This window comes from Silene latifolia, unplaced genomic scaffold, assembly GCF_048544455.1.
Source record: "Silene latifolia isolate original U9 population unplaced genomic scaffold, ASM4854445v1 scaffold_20.1, whole genome shotgun sequence".
In the NCBI taxonomy this organism is placed as follows: Eukaryota; Viridiplantae; Streptophyta; class Magnoliopsida; order Caryophyllales; family Caryophyllaceae; genus Silene; species Silene latifolia.
In genome coordinates, this window is record NW_027413163.1 from 8012473 (window position 1) to 8025524 (window position 13052).

The window sequence follows — 13052 nt, forward strand, 5'->3', positions numbered from 1 at the left end:
GGTAGTGTATAAGACGGGTTTTATTAGTCGTATTTGTATAAATAGAATAGTATATTTATACGTATTTATATACGTATTAGATTGGTATATTTATACGTATTTGTATTATTTTCGTATTTTAGGAAATGGGTTTTGTGAGACGGGCCTAGCTTGTGTGACGGATTGCTTATGCGGATTTGCTACGAGGTAGGTTTATCCTACTCGGTTTTCATTGTCATATTTGTTTATAAAATGAGTCTTTTGTCATTTAATTGCATCGAGTGAGTCGTATTGCATGTTGTTGGTCATGACGACTCGATGAGTCGGGATTTGAGGAAATGGTATCCATGGCATGTTTGGCATGTCATGGTGTATATGGTCTGTCATGCATTTCATATTGTAACGGTTGTGATTGTATATGTTGGAGGATTTGTGTTGTTGTTGTTGTTTTGGAGACGTAAGACAGTTGGGAGACTGTCTTGCGCTTAAGTCACCTCTTGGAGCTTCCCACTCTAAGAGGTATATGCACATTAATGGCTTGAGTTACGGAGGGACTCGTGTGGTTGAGGCACGACGTCTGGCAGGGGATCCGGTTGGCTTCCGGACCTGGTACGTCTGGGCTAGGGGTGTTAATGAGCCGAGACAGCTCGCGAGCAACTCGAGATCGGCTCGGTCAAAGCTCGGTAAAAGCTCGGCTCGTGCGAGCTCGACTCGGGCTCGGGCTCGGCTCGAGAGCATAACGAGTCAAGCCGAGCAAACGCTGGCTCGACTCGAAAAGCTCGCGAGCAGCTCGAACATGTGTGATTAGATAAGATATTCCTCATATGTTGTAAAAATATTTTATCATAATTATATCTTTGTATCATACATATCAAATGTCTCATCGATTTGTCAAATATTCTTATATATAACTTTTTGAGCCTTGTTATTAAAAATATTGGAAGAAAAAAAATAAAAAACTAGCAATTATATATGGGCTCGATTTGAGCTCGAATTTGGCTCGAGCTCGCGTTAAAGCTCGCAAGCTTGATAACGAGCACATTTTTTTCAAGCTCGGGTAAGCTCGAGATCGAATTTTTGTTCTTAAGCACAAGCCGAGCAAGGCCAAGCTCGGGCTCGGCTCGGCTCGTTAACACCCCTAGTCTGGGCGTGTCCCGGTACCTATTTGTGATTGTTGGTATGTCTTGGCATGTCCCGGTACCAGTGTGGTTGTTGGTATGTCTGGGCGTGTCCCGGTACCTGTGTGGTTGTCGGTATGACTGGGCATGTCCCGGTACCGTGGCGGTGGTTGTTGATGGTGGTTCATTCATATCATGGTCATGTTGTATGCTCACACACTCGAGTCGTGTCACACCTTAGTTATTTAATGAAACTGATGTTTGTATGTCTATGTAATAGTCACCAATCTCTTTTGGGGTGGCCTGTGTCGATCCATATGATATCCTTTGGTTATATGGGGAGCAGGTTAAGTACAAGTTGTTTGGATAGCACGCGGGAGACGGGACGAGCTTGCTGAGTCACGAGACGAGTCTAGTTGGCTAGAAGAGTATAGTGGTCATGAGTTGTGCTTTCATTCATTTGTTTATGTTTATGTAAATCATTAAACATTACATTAATAAAATGTTCTTTGATTGAAGTTTTGAAACCCTACCTCGGGTAACCGAGATGGTAACGCTCCAATTATCTTGGCCGGATAGTTAGGGTGTTACACCAAATCTACTTCTGTTAATATTAATCCGCTGTTTACCAAACATGACCTGTATTTAGTGAGAGAGGAAGATTAGTCAACATTTTTCCACAGTGTATTTATTTACCTATTGGTATTTTGTGTGAAATGTCAAAGGGAAGTCGAGGGAAAATGATTGGTAATCCTCTTTCACTCACAATATTGGTACATTTATAAATTGATTCACCTTATATGTAGGACAACTATCTTTACGGCTACCAAAAAAGAAACAAAATCGATTCACCTAAATGTAAATTACAGAAGTAACATGTACAACGAACACATTTCTATTTTACAATATAACGGATTCTTGCTATTTCAAAGCGTGTGTGAATAACGATTCTATTAATTGCTCTATTATACTCCTTTCGTTCCAATCATTTTTATTATGGTTCAATTGCTCGAGAATATGAGTGAATCAAAATTTCTATTTAGGGCTCAATCCTCTGCTTCTGTACGAGTTTCTTGTGTCTGTGACATGTTCTATCAATTCGAAGTCCAAAATCGTTGCTGCACAACCCATTTGGCACGGCCACTCAACAAAATACTTCGTATTAATTACATTTTTAAAAATCAAATCTTCGCATATATTTGTTACGTTCTTGTTCTCTGTGATCTTCTCACATAGAACGAGAACGTAATAATCCCGATGTCCGAAGTTAAATTCCTAAGAATTTTTGAATCTCATTAGTGACTCTCAACACATGATATGAGAGATCATGTACAACATCCACTCCTCAAATTTAATGGGCAGTTGCAACTTAAGCGCGAGAGAATGCAGCATTATATAAAACCATTAATTAAGTTTCTCCATGAATTTTGAACTTTTGAGTAACAAGGTCGATTTTAGGTCCAACAAGGTTTATATCAGCTTCGGTAAAATTTGATTTCAAGATATATCCCATGTTCTCCAGCAGGTCCATTTGGAAATTCGAGTTTAAGACTAAGCCGGCCTAGCCACAAGGGTGCTACGTTTGACCTCTCAAAACTGCTTTGCAATATAGAGACGCAGTCAATGCGGACGAACTATAAGAAACCATAATCCAGCCAGATAAACCGTACTCGTATCTTCTGACCAATCATAATATGCATCTGAATAGCGTTGTCGCAAATCAAACAAACCATTTCTATATTGTTATGAAAAATTCAATAAGAGGATTAAACAGCTGTAGTTTCATGTTCAGGCGGAGTATAAAATACCCATACACGTTCTCATTGTAAACCCAACGTGCTCACAAAATGTCCTAACCCAAGACTTGCCAAAATTCATTACACAAAACACGCCCACCGCATTGTCAAAACACACGAGCTTTTTCCAAGCACAATTACAGAACCACATCAAGCGTGCTTCTTATCTTTCTGTTGACCTATCGGAATCTTGCTCAAAACCTTCTCCTCAAAGACAACATATTGTTTCTTGATCTCAATCATAGCCTTCTCACCAAAAGCGTCCACATGATCCTCATATTTTTCGTACAGAACAGGCAAGGTGTGAAGCAGAACAAAGCCTTTTGTTAAGCCCAACAGAAAAAAAACAGAGGGTCAGAGTCTTTAGATGTTTGTATAACAGTATAAGAAAGAAATGAACAAGTGTTTTCCGGGACATTACTTAGGTAGAACAAAGTTAAGAAGTTGCAGGAACTGCCTAAGATCGAGAAAAACCACAATCCAGCAATCACCTGATCACCATAGACATTTTCTTGCAAGTCAGAATAATGGAATACTTGTAGCATATTCGAATCATAAAAAAAAAAGATATGGTTATAGTGAGGTGTCAACTTACAGCAAGAAACTTTTTCAGGTCCCTTCCTGAAGCAATCTCGCGAATAGAAGCAAGTCCCCGATTGATCTCGTAACTCAAAGCCGATGCGATTTCAAGGACAGGGCCCTCAGGAACGAGTACTTCAGGAAATTGTGGTGGAGACCTGTAAAGAAACCAATAGGTAAAAAAACTTTGGTAATACTCTGAAGCTCTTGAACAAGGAAAAAGAATCCCTAGTCCAAAACGGATCAAGGTTGGTACTATAGAATCATTTTACGGAATAGTCAATGTGGAAGGGTAAATACAAAGAAAAAGCAAAAAGAAAGAAAAGCACAATAACAAGCGAGGAAGGAAAGGAGAGAAAAGCTGTGTGAACAGTAAATGACTGCAAGATCGACGGCTTACTTGTTCATGAAAGTTGAAGCATGGGACCAGAGGAATAGCACAGATAGAGCTAAAATAAGGAGATGGCAGATCAGAGTGAGCAAGTGGTACCCAAAAACTTCAAACAGCATCCACACAGCCGTGACTGAGCCAAGAACAACTGCAGAAATTTTCTTGTCTCTCCATAGAAGAACATCAGCAGCTGCCATGTGACGCACCCATTAGCAGAAATTTAAAAAGCGTAACTATGGTACGACGTAAGACATAAGAAGGATATACGATTTGTAATTTCTCATTAAAAAATAACATAAATATACTCAACATCTGTTGAAGTAAAAGAACAAGGAATAGAGGATTCCAAGGCTATATAATAATCAGTAATCATTAGTATGTTTCCTTTTCTTGAACATTAATCAAAATCTGGGAGCATCACAAAGTGATACACAATGACACAATCCTTTTCAACAAATAATCATTCAAGGATTTAACAGGCTCAAAGCAGTTGTAAGTTGTAACTTCACAAGAAGCTTTTGGTGTCCCTACATTTTATTTCATAAAAAATCATTTTATCACTCCATAGACATACTATACTTTTCCAACAAACTTCTCTACTTCTTTAACAATTTGGCAAAAAGAAGTGATATTCAGGCTACTTAACATCACATTCGTCACTATTTCAAATGTCCACGTCGCCCATTGATTTACAACTCAAAAGCATCAATTATTAAAGACACTACAAATCTAATCATAGCAACTTAGGTCATTTTACGAAGAACTATCTTAAGTTTTGATTTTTGTCAAACACTACCTAAAAGTACCTATTTTTGTTAAGAACTATCAAAATCACTCTTCCGGCAAAAGAGTGTAGAAACACAGACGTTGACTTACCAATATTATAACCTCCACGTCTAATTTTGTTGTAATATGTTAATGCTTAAATTCTTCTCCAAACATACAGGATCATAAAACCAGGAGGAAGGTAATGATTGACAACCAAGTTAGCCGATAAGATAGTATTGGGGAAAAGAGAAAGAAGTAAGGAATTAATCTGTAAAATAGAAAGAAATCTAGGTAGTTTTATGAAAAACAAAGATAAGTGAATGTCGAAAACTTAGACTTTTTACGTCGGAAGTTCGGAACACTGATTTAGGTAGTTACCGACAAAAGGAGTAAAATCTTAGATAGCATATAGGTACTTTTTCGTAAAATGAAGTTTTTGGTAATGTTTGACAAATAACTCTTTCGAGAATTTGATTTATTTTTTTTGGGTGTAAAGGGAGCCACAATGGCAAATTTGATGCCAGCGGGATTTGAGCATTTATAGTATTTAGGGACGGCAACGAAACCTCTACAAAGTCAACTAGACCGCAGGCCGCAGCTCCGAGAACTACTACCATATGATCGCCAATTCGTCATTACGATAATCTAGTCAACGAAACCTCTACAAAGTCAGTCCATTGTTTTAGTTCCAACACTTCTTTGCCTAAAACCTTTCTCTTAAGTCTTTACCATCCAAGACCTTGAATTACAATAATATCATGCAAAAAATAAAATAAAATTTGACGTTGACTTTGAAGAAAATTCTACAATCTGCTGAATCTTGAATTTCAATAATTACACAGCAGATCTATCATCACCACTAGTCCAAACTATACCTCTAATCGCCGAAATCGACGATAAATCGGGTCAAACGAAGTCACATTCAAATCAACAAAATCTGACGAGCTACAGTCAGTCAATCAATCAATCAATCAATCAAGCTCGATCATCTCAGTACTAAACGAACACATCAAATTATTTGGTAGAACATTCTAGAAACTGAAGCGATCAAAACGAAGAAGAAAAAATATCGCATCCGAATAAACGAACTCATCAAAATCAAATGTAATTAGCAAATCTGAACTAAAACTAACACCTAAAACATAGTTAGAAATAATCAACGAAAATGTAAATCATTGCCGAAACTTGAAAACAAGAAATGAAGAACAAATTTGGAAACGTACGTTTACCACCACCGAGAACTTTGTGAACAGGTTGTTGACGGCCGAAAAGACGGTAAACATTGGATTTGAGCGAAGAATCGGAAGGTTTGTAATCATCGGTATCAGAATCAGAAGATGAAGAAGAATCGCGATGATGAATTTTCTCAGCGATCTTCTCCATTAATGATTCTCCCTTGTGGTGTTCTCCGTGATGTTCCGCCATTGATGATACAGAGAGTTAAACCCCGATTGTAATTACAACCCGAGTTTTTGAGATTTCTTTCTCTCTCCACAGACTTCTCTCCTTGCTATGTAAAAATGAGGACCAATTTTCTGTTGTTTGGTGCTTCATTTTATTTTGGTGCCAAACCCCAAGCTAAGGTTTTTATTTTATTTTTTATTTTTTATTTTTTTAATGAGGTACCATAATCGCTATCTTTTATCGGTGCATATATTGAATTCGAGCATATAGAGTATAAACTAGGGATGTCACTAAACGAGGTGCAGTGCCTCGCAACCACCCCAATTGGGGCGGATATGGCAAATGATTTCATGGGTGGTGGGGTCGTTGGGCGGGTGTGGGTATCAAGAATTTCACCACGGTATATGGTGAAGTGCGTGCGGGTATGCTTAGCTGGCTTGTTTGGATTACTCTTGCTCTTCAAACAACCCGCTTTAGCAACTGCGCTTGTGGGTGTAACACACCCTTCTTATCCGGCCAAAGTAATGAGAGGATGTTACCATCTCGGTACGGTGAATCGGAGTTGCAATTAAGAAACATTTAATATAAATAAAGTATTTAATGAATTACAAATGAATAAATGAATGTTAAATGTAAACTATAACATATACAACTCGACTACTATCTAAGTCATCTAACAAGGTAGCTCGACTCCAAGACCAAAGCGCGTCTTGTCTCCCGTGGGCCAAACAACCAAATTGGTAAAAAAAGTGAAGGGTATTCGCCAAATTGGTAAAAAAACTATGACTTGTGACGAATTGGTAAAAAAAATGAAGAATTATGACGAATTGGCCAAAAAAGTTACATTTTGCTTAATTTTTCATTATTCCAAATAGATTTGACAAAACTACCCTTACACAAGTAGTCTGATTCAAAAAAAAAAATTGATCTGAGACTCGTCCTTAACAACTCAATTATGATCCCAAATTTGAAATAATCCAACCTTATTTAAACTCGATCGAAATCAGATACTTCTCCATTCTCCCATCCTTTTAAGTTATAAATTGACCACAAAAATGATGAAATCCAAAATGTCTTTTATTCAATTGACGCATAGCCAAATAATTGATTTTGACGAAATGACTCGTACATAGACCCGGTAAAAATGATCAAAAACCCGAGTTGTCCGACCCAATATAATCAACCCAGATGCTTATTGTTATAAACTGATTATTATTCATAAATAACTTGATAATGACTGACCCGAAAATGACCCGAATTCAAATGACAAGACCTGAATTCTTGCAAACCCGACTCGAAGTGACTCGTCCTTAGTTGGGTCATTAATTTAGAAAGGGTAGTTTGGATTATATTGGAACTGAGATGTCTCAAATGGCCATATTTGCCAAGATTTCTATTAGTGTTTTTAATTGGGTCATTAATTTGGGCAAGGGTAGTTTGGTCAAATTTAGTTATAAGAATAGTAAACAAAACATGGTTATTACTTTTTTGGCGAATTTGTCACAATTCCACATTGTTTTTACCAATTCGTCATAAACCATAGTTTTTTTACCAATCCGGCGAATACCCTCCACTTTTTTTTACCAATTTGGTTGTTTGGCCGTCTCCCGTGTGACATCAAACCAACCTGTACTTAACCTGCTCCCCATAGGATCGGAAATATCATATGGATCGACACATGCCACTCCGGAAATAAGTGGCAATTTACACAGACACACTCACATCAGTTTCAATATATAAACATAAGACACAACGTGATAGATAAATATGCAACATGTCAATGATATGAATGAGACAATATTATACAATCACCACGCCGGTACCGGGACACGCCCAGACGTATCCACAACCACGCTGGTACCGGGACACGCCCAGACATACCCACAACCACCAGTGCCAGAAACACGCCCACGACACCATACCTCACAAATAGGTACCGGGACACGCCCAGACGTACTGAGTCCGAAAGCCAACCGGATCCTCTGCCAGACGTCGTGTCTCAACCACACGAATCCCTCCGTAATCAAATCATTAATGTGTACATCCCTCTTGGAGTGGAAAGCCCCAAGACGCGACTCAAGAGTAAGACGGTCTCCCAACCGTCTTACGTTTCCTCAACAACAACTATCACCACCAACAATTTCCAGCCACCACATATATCACAAAATGCATCACAATATGCCAATATGCCCATTACACAATGAATATGCATAACTCTTGCCAATTTTGCCTTTTTCTCATATGTCATGAATGTCAATCATACCACATACTCATGTATGCCAACAACCACATGTTATAATGCAAATCCAATGACATTAAGAAACCAACACTAATGACGCATTTATATGTTATGAAGAAATCCCAACAATAGTATGAGACTAACAATTACCCACAACAATCATGTCATAATGCAATAACAACACAATAATGACACATGCAACCATTTACACTTATTGAAACCGAGTAGGATTAACCTGCATTTTTCACAAGCAATCCAATGAATAAGCAAGATCTGTCTCATAAGATCGTCTCATCCTACAATACCACATAATAACTATCACAAATCATCACACAATAACATAATACAAAACCCCTTATTATTACCCACTAATTACCCACATATACATACTAATTACTAATTAAACAACCCAATAAGAAACCCCCAAAAATTAGGGTTCATAAGACTAGAAAAGGGTAGATCTCAACTTATAAGGTGAAAGGATGAAGGAGAAGGTGAGCAATCCTCTAATCCATGCTTGAATCTCCTAATATGGTGTTTGTGAGGGTTTTAGAGCGAAGGGAGAGAGTTTGGAGAGATAAGGAAGAAGATAGAAATGAAATAGGAGAAAGGTTTTGCGCGTTTTAAAACCCGTCTGACCAGAGTGCACTCGACCGAGTGCCGAGTCCATTCGGTCGATTGCCAAACACTCAGTCGAGTGCCGAGTCCACTCGATCGAGTGACCCTCACTCGGTCGAATAATGTTCAATCCACTCGGTCGAGTACAACGCAGTTCTCAGCAATGACCTGTTTTCGTAAAACAGTCATATCTCACTCATTTCTTGGTCATTTTGGGCTAACATCCCTCCACTAAAATAAAGAAAGGAAGCATTTGCAACATCTCTGCATACAGAAAGAGTTGATAATTAGCTTCGCTCTTGCAATGTGGTCGCTGCTATTATGGGAATCTCGGTTAATGAGTCTGCCCCCTTTTATTCGGAAGGAAAGGAGTTTACGATGTCTTGTGTAAGAATGGGTTTAACCAGGCAGAAAAGCTAGAGGTGAGTATGAGGTCAGATAAAAGTATATAAAAAAGGATGGGAAAAGCTACGCAAAGTAGCTTTCTAAATAAATCAGATAAGTGTGGGAAAAGCTATTTAAGCATATATCCCACTTAAATTAAAAGAACAACTGGTGAGCAAATGACGCGAGCACGCAGTTAGGTTTAAAGAACACTTTTTGGAAGAACTCGCATTGGCGGTATAATTGACCGTGAATTATCAATATAGCGCTGGAGCAATGGTGGAATTGGCCAGCGGTGTAAAAGGAATGGCTAGCTTTGCATTCATCCAGACTGTGGGCCTCTTTTTTTTTCGAAAGTAGCTTTGATTTGGCTATCTTCTAAATTTTTGAGGTAAAACGTTCCATTTTTAATAAAATAGTGAAGAAGATTCCTGCGAGAAAGCAACTTTGTCAAAAATGGGGGGGGGGGGGGGGGGTTGGTGTTATAGGTGTTATAGGATGTAATAACTCGTATTTATAAAGATTTAGACTTGACCGAGTAGACGATCCACTCGGCCGAGTGGAAGACCGAGTACCCTTTGACAGTAGGCTGGAAGCCTGGAAAAGTGGTCACTCGACCGCGTGACCATCCACTCGACCGAGTGGAGCTCCCATTCGATCGAGTGGACTAACCACTCGACCGAGTGCCGGCCGAGTGCAGCTTATACGACAAGTTTGTTTGGTGAGATGTCGCTTTCATGGCGTATCTCTTCAGATTTTCCACACAAAACCCTTCCTAAACACTATTCCCACCACTCTCTAAACTTCCCCAACATCTCTATTGAATATCCACCAACAAATCTTCTCAAAAATCCTAACATCTAAGTGAAGAATCCTTCCCTCCTTATTCATCCATCTTGTTTGTAAGTCGATTTATACTCCACTTCCTCTAATCTTGTCTTAGTAATCTTAATTATCCAAGCACACTTCCTCATAAGTAATTAGATTATAAGAATTAAAAGGAGTAATTAAAGAGTTTAATTAGTAGATTTATTATAATAGTTTATAGTAATGATTATAGTAATTAATGTGTAGGGAGCTTCATTGAGTAGCACTTCTAGTGAGTAGCTTGTGAATTTGTGAAGATAAGCTTGAGGTAGGATTTTCCTTACTTAGCTATAATGATATGGTTGTTTAATTGTGCATTTATTATCATTAATTACATTTGTCTTATGATAGTTGCATTATAACATGTTTTGATAATTAGGATTTATCACATATGATGACTTTATGGTAATTATGTGAAGGTAAGTATGGTGAATTGTCACAAGGATAATTACATTGCATTATAACATGTTAAAGAGCAATTAAATAATAAGAAATGAATTAGTGAAGAATTGAGCGTAATTATACTTGTTGTGTTAATATGGTTGCATATTTGTGTTGGTTGGACTTGTTTGGTTTGTTCATGGTTTGGTTGACAATGGAGGATATTGGAGGATTATTGGTTACGGTTTTGGAGACGGAAGGCGGTTGGGAAACCGTCTTCCGCTCAAGTCACCCTTTGACCTTCCTACTCCAAGTGGGATGTGCACATTTAGTACTTGGGTTATGGAGGGACTCGCGTGGTGGGGCATGACGTCTGGCAGGGGACTCGAGTCGCACTCGGACCCGGTACCACTGACGTGTTCCGAGTACCTTGTGTTGATAGTGACGTCGTGGGCGTGTCCCGGTCACCGGATTGTGGAGGTGTATGTTGGAGGATGGCTTTCATGTATTTTCATATCTTGCTGGTATGTTGGTTACTGCTTTTGCATGGTCATATGAGTAAGTAGGATTAGTTATTGCATTCATTGAGCATTTATATCGTTAAGCTAACACTTGGGGTTTGAATTATCTGTGGTGCACCATATGGTGATTTCCGCCCATATGGGGATCAGTGTTGACAGGTTAGCATGATAGATTCGAAGACTTGGGGAGCGGTCTTCATTAGTCGTTACGACTTTTGTTTATCTTGGTTTTTGACAATTAAACTCCATTCACTTAGATTTGGTTGTACTATTGGGATGGCTTTTATATCTCTTAAACTTGTAACCGTTTAACTTGCTACAACTTATTTATTTATATTATGTTAAGTACTTCTTTACTGGATTGTTCGCACTAAAAACATTGAAAATCAAGTCTTGTAATACCTCCATGTGTTAGGAATGCCTAGGGGAAAAGATCCCGACTTATGAGGGTGTTACATAGGAGATCCCAGAGGCTCGCTCCGAAAGGCTTCTATATTATAACGGGTAATTTCTTGGTCCTGTCAATTTAATGTCACATCAGTTCAAATTAGAATATGTTTGTGTCAATATTAAGTTGTGTAGGATAAAATTATTCGAAGAAAGATTGAAATTCAGATCAAGTTCGATGAGATGAGATAAATCGTCACATTCGGCCTCACTTGTCACAAGGTCCAGGTGATTTTGATTGTATAATTTTGAACTAAAACCTTCAAAATGCGGATGCATTTTCAATCCGAACCCAATTTATTCATTACCACATACGACGCTGCTAGCTCAACCAACAATGAGGTCTATGACTCGACTTTGCATCCTTCAAAGAGTGCAAATCGTGTCGTATTCGTATCATATAAAAAAAAGGATAACACAATGGTAACAAAAGACTAATTCAAATGGAATCACTTAACAAGGCTTAATTTTCCTTTAATGGTACAAACTTTTTAAGAAGTTATTCTTCTTGGAGGTGAAGAGTAGACCAGATAAATGGGGTCACTTGGACCAGGTCATTTCGAGCCGGGTCATTTATCGGTCGGGTTACTCGGGGTAACGTCGAGTGAGGATTTTGCTTAAAACAAGCATTTCGGGTTACTTTAAGTCGGATCATTTCGCATCGGGTCACTTCCAGGTCTATCAGGTCAATTTTGGGTTACTTTTCGGGTCATTCTTATCGTATCGGCTCAGTTTTATCACGTCTAGTAAAGAGGGTCTATTACGTCGTTTACACAATTATACCTATGTGGCTATGAGAGTATTATTACCAATTGGTATTTTAGGGTGAAATTTTATTAGCCTTGTGAAATGTAAAAGGGTCCATTTCCTCTTAGACTATGTTTATTAGTTATTTCTGCCGCCTTACTTATACCTAATTCCTACCTTAAAATATTAATATATACTTCTTAAACTACAAACCTGACCTAGTTCTTGATTTTGTGTTTTATCCGTTGTTCCTGAAGCGAACCCCTAACCTACTCTAACTTTCAATAAAATGTGTGGCTGTATGTAGGGCCGAGAAAAAAAATATGATTATCCAAACCGATCCGATATCCGATCCGAATTGGATCCGAATTTTTGGATATCCGATCCGAAAGTTAAGTTTAGTTTGGATATCCGATCCGAAATCTTTGGTTTTGGTTTGGATATGGATAATAGAATTAAAACATTTGGATATCCGATCCGATCTGATCTGAAACTATAGTTTTCTAGTATAATTTCGAGAAAATAAAACTTTATTTGATATAACAACTTAATCAATGTTTAAAATATTAGAGAAATATGTAAGTGCTACTTCAATTTTATGTCGAGAACATTGTAGTAAGAATACTAAAGAAAATCATCATGGACTATGAATATTAAATATAATCGTGTTTAAAACTTAATTTTAAAGTAAATTCAAAAGTATGGATATCCGCATCCGATCCGATTATTTTGGATACCCGAACATTAGATATCCGAAATATTTGGTTTGAATATTGGATACCTAACCTCGGGATTTCTAATATGGATATCCGA

General features: G+C 38.1%; 1 protein-coding gene across 1 annotated transcript; it reads right to left on the bottom strand.

Annotated features, from left to right (window-relative positions):
* Positions 1 to 2807: 2807 nt before the first annotated feature.
* Positions 2808 to 6182, bottom strand: LOC141638430 (reticulon-like protein B2). Its single transcript, XM_074447838.1, has 5 exons — positions 5855 to 6182; positions 3873 to 4053; positions 3489 to 3630; positions 3315 to 3384; positions 2808 to 3213 (listed from the first exon to the last, which is right to left on the bottom strand). Exons 1-5 carry the CDS (start codon positions 6054 to 6056, stop codon positions 3044 to 3046), a joined length of 765 nt encoding a protein of 254 aa, XP_074303939.1. The 5' UTR covers positions 6057 to 6182; the 3' UTR covers positions 2808 to 3043.
* Positions 6183 to 13052: the final 6870 nt, after the last annotated feature.

What these genes read in the sequence shown, in the direction of transcription:
- LOC141638430 (XM_074447838.1), bottom strand. Translation starts at nt 6,056, where the DNA reads ATGGCGGAACATCACGGAGAACACCACAAGGGAGAATCATTAATGGAG. An exon ending in ACCTGAAAAAGTTTCTTGCT is followed by an intron (nt 3,385 to 3,488) that starts GTAAGTTGACAC and finishes TATGGTGATCAG; the next exon opens with GTGATTGCTGGATTGTGGTT. An exon ending in CTTAACTTTGTTCTACCTAA is followed by an intron (nt 3,214 to 3,314) that starts GTAATGTCCCGG and finishes GCTTAACAAAAG; the next exon opens with GCTTTGTTCTGCTTCACACC.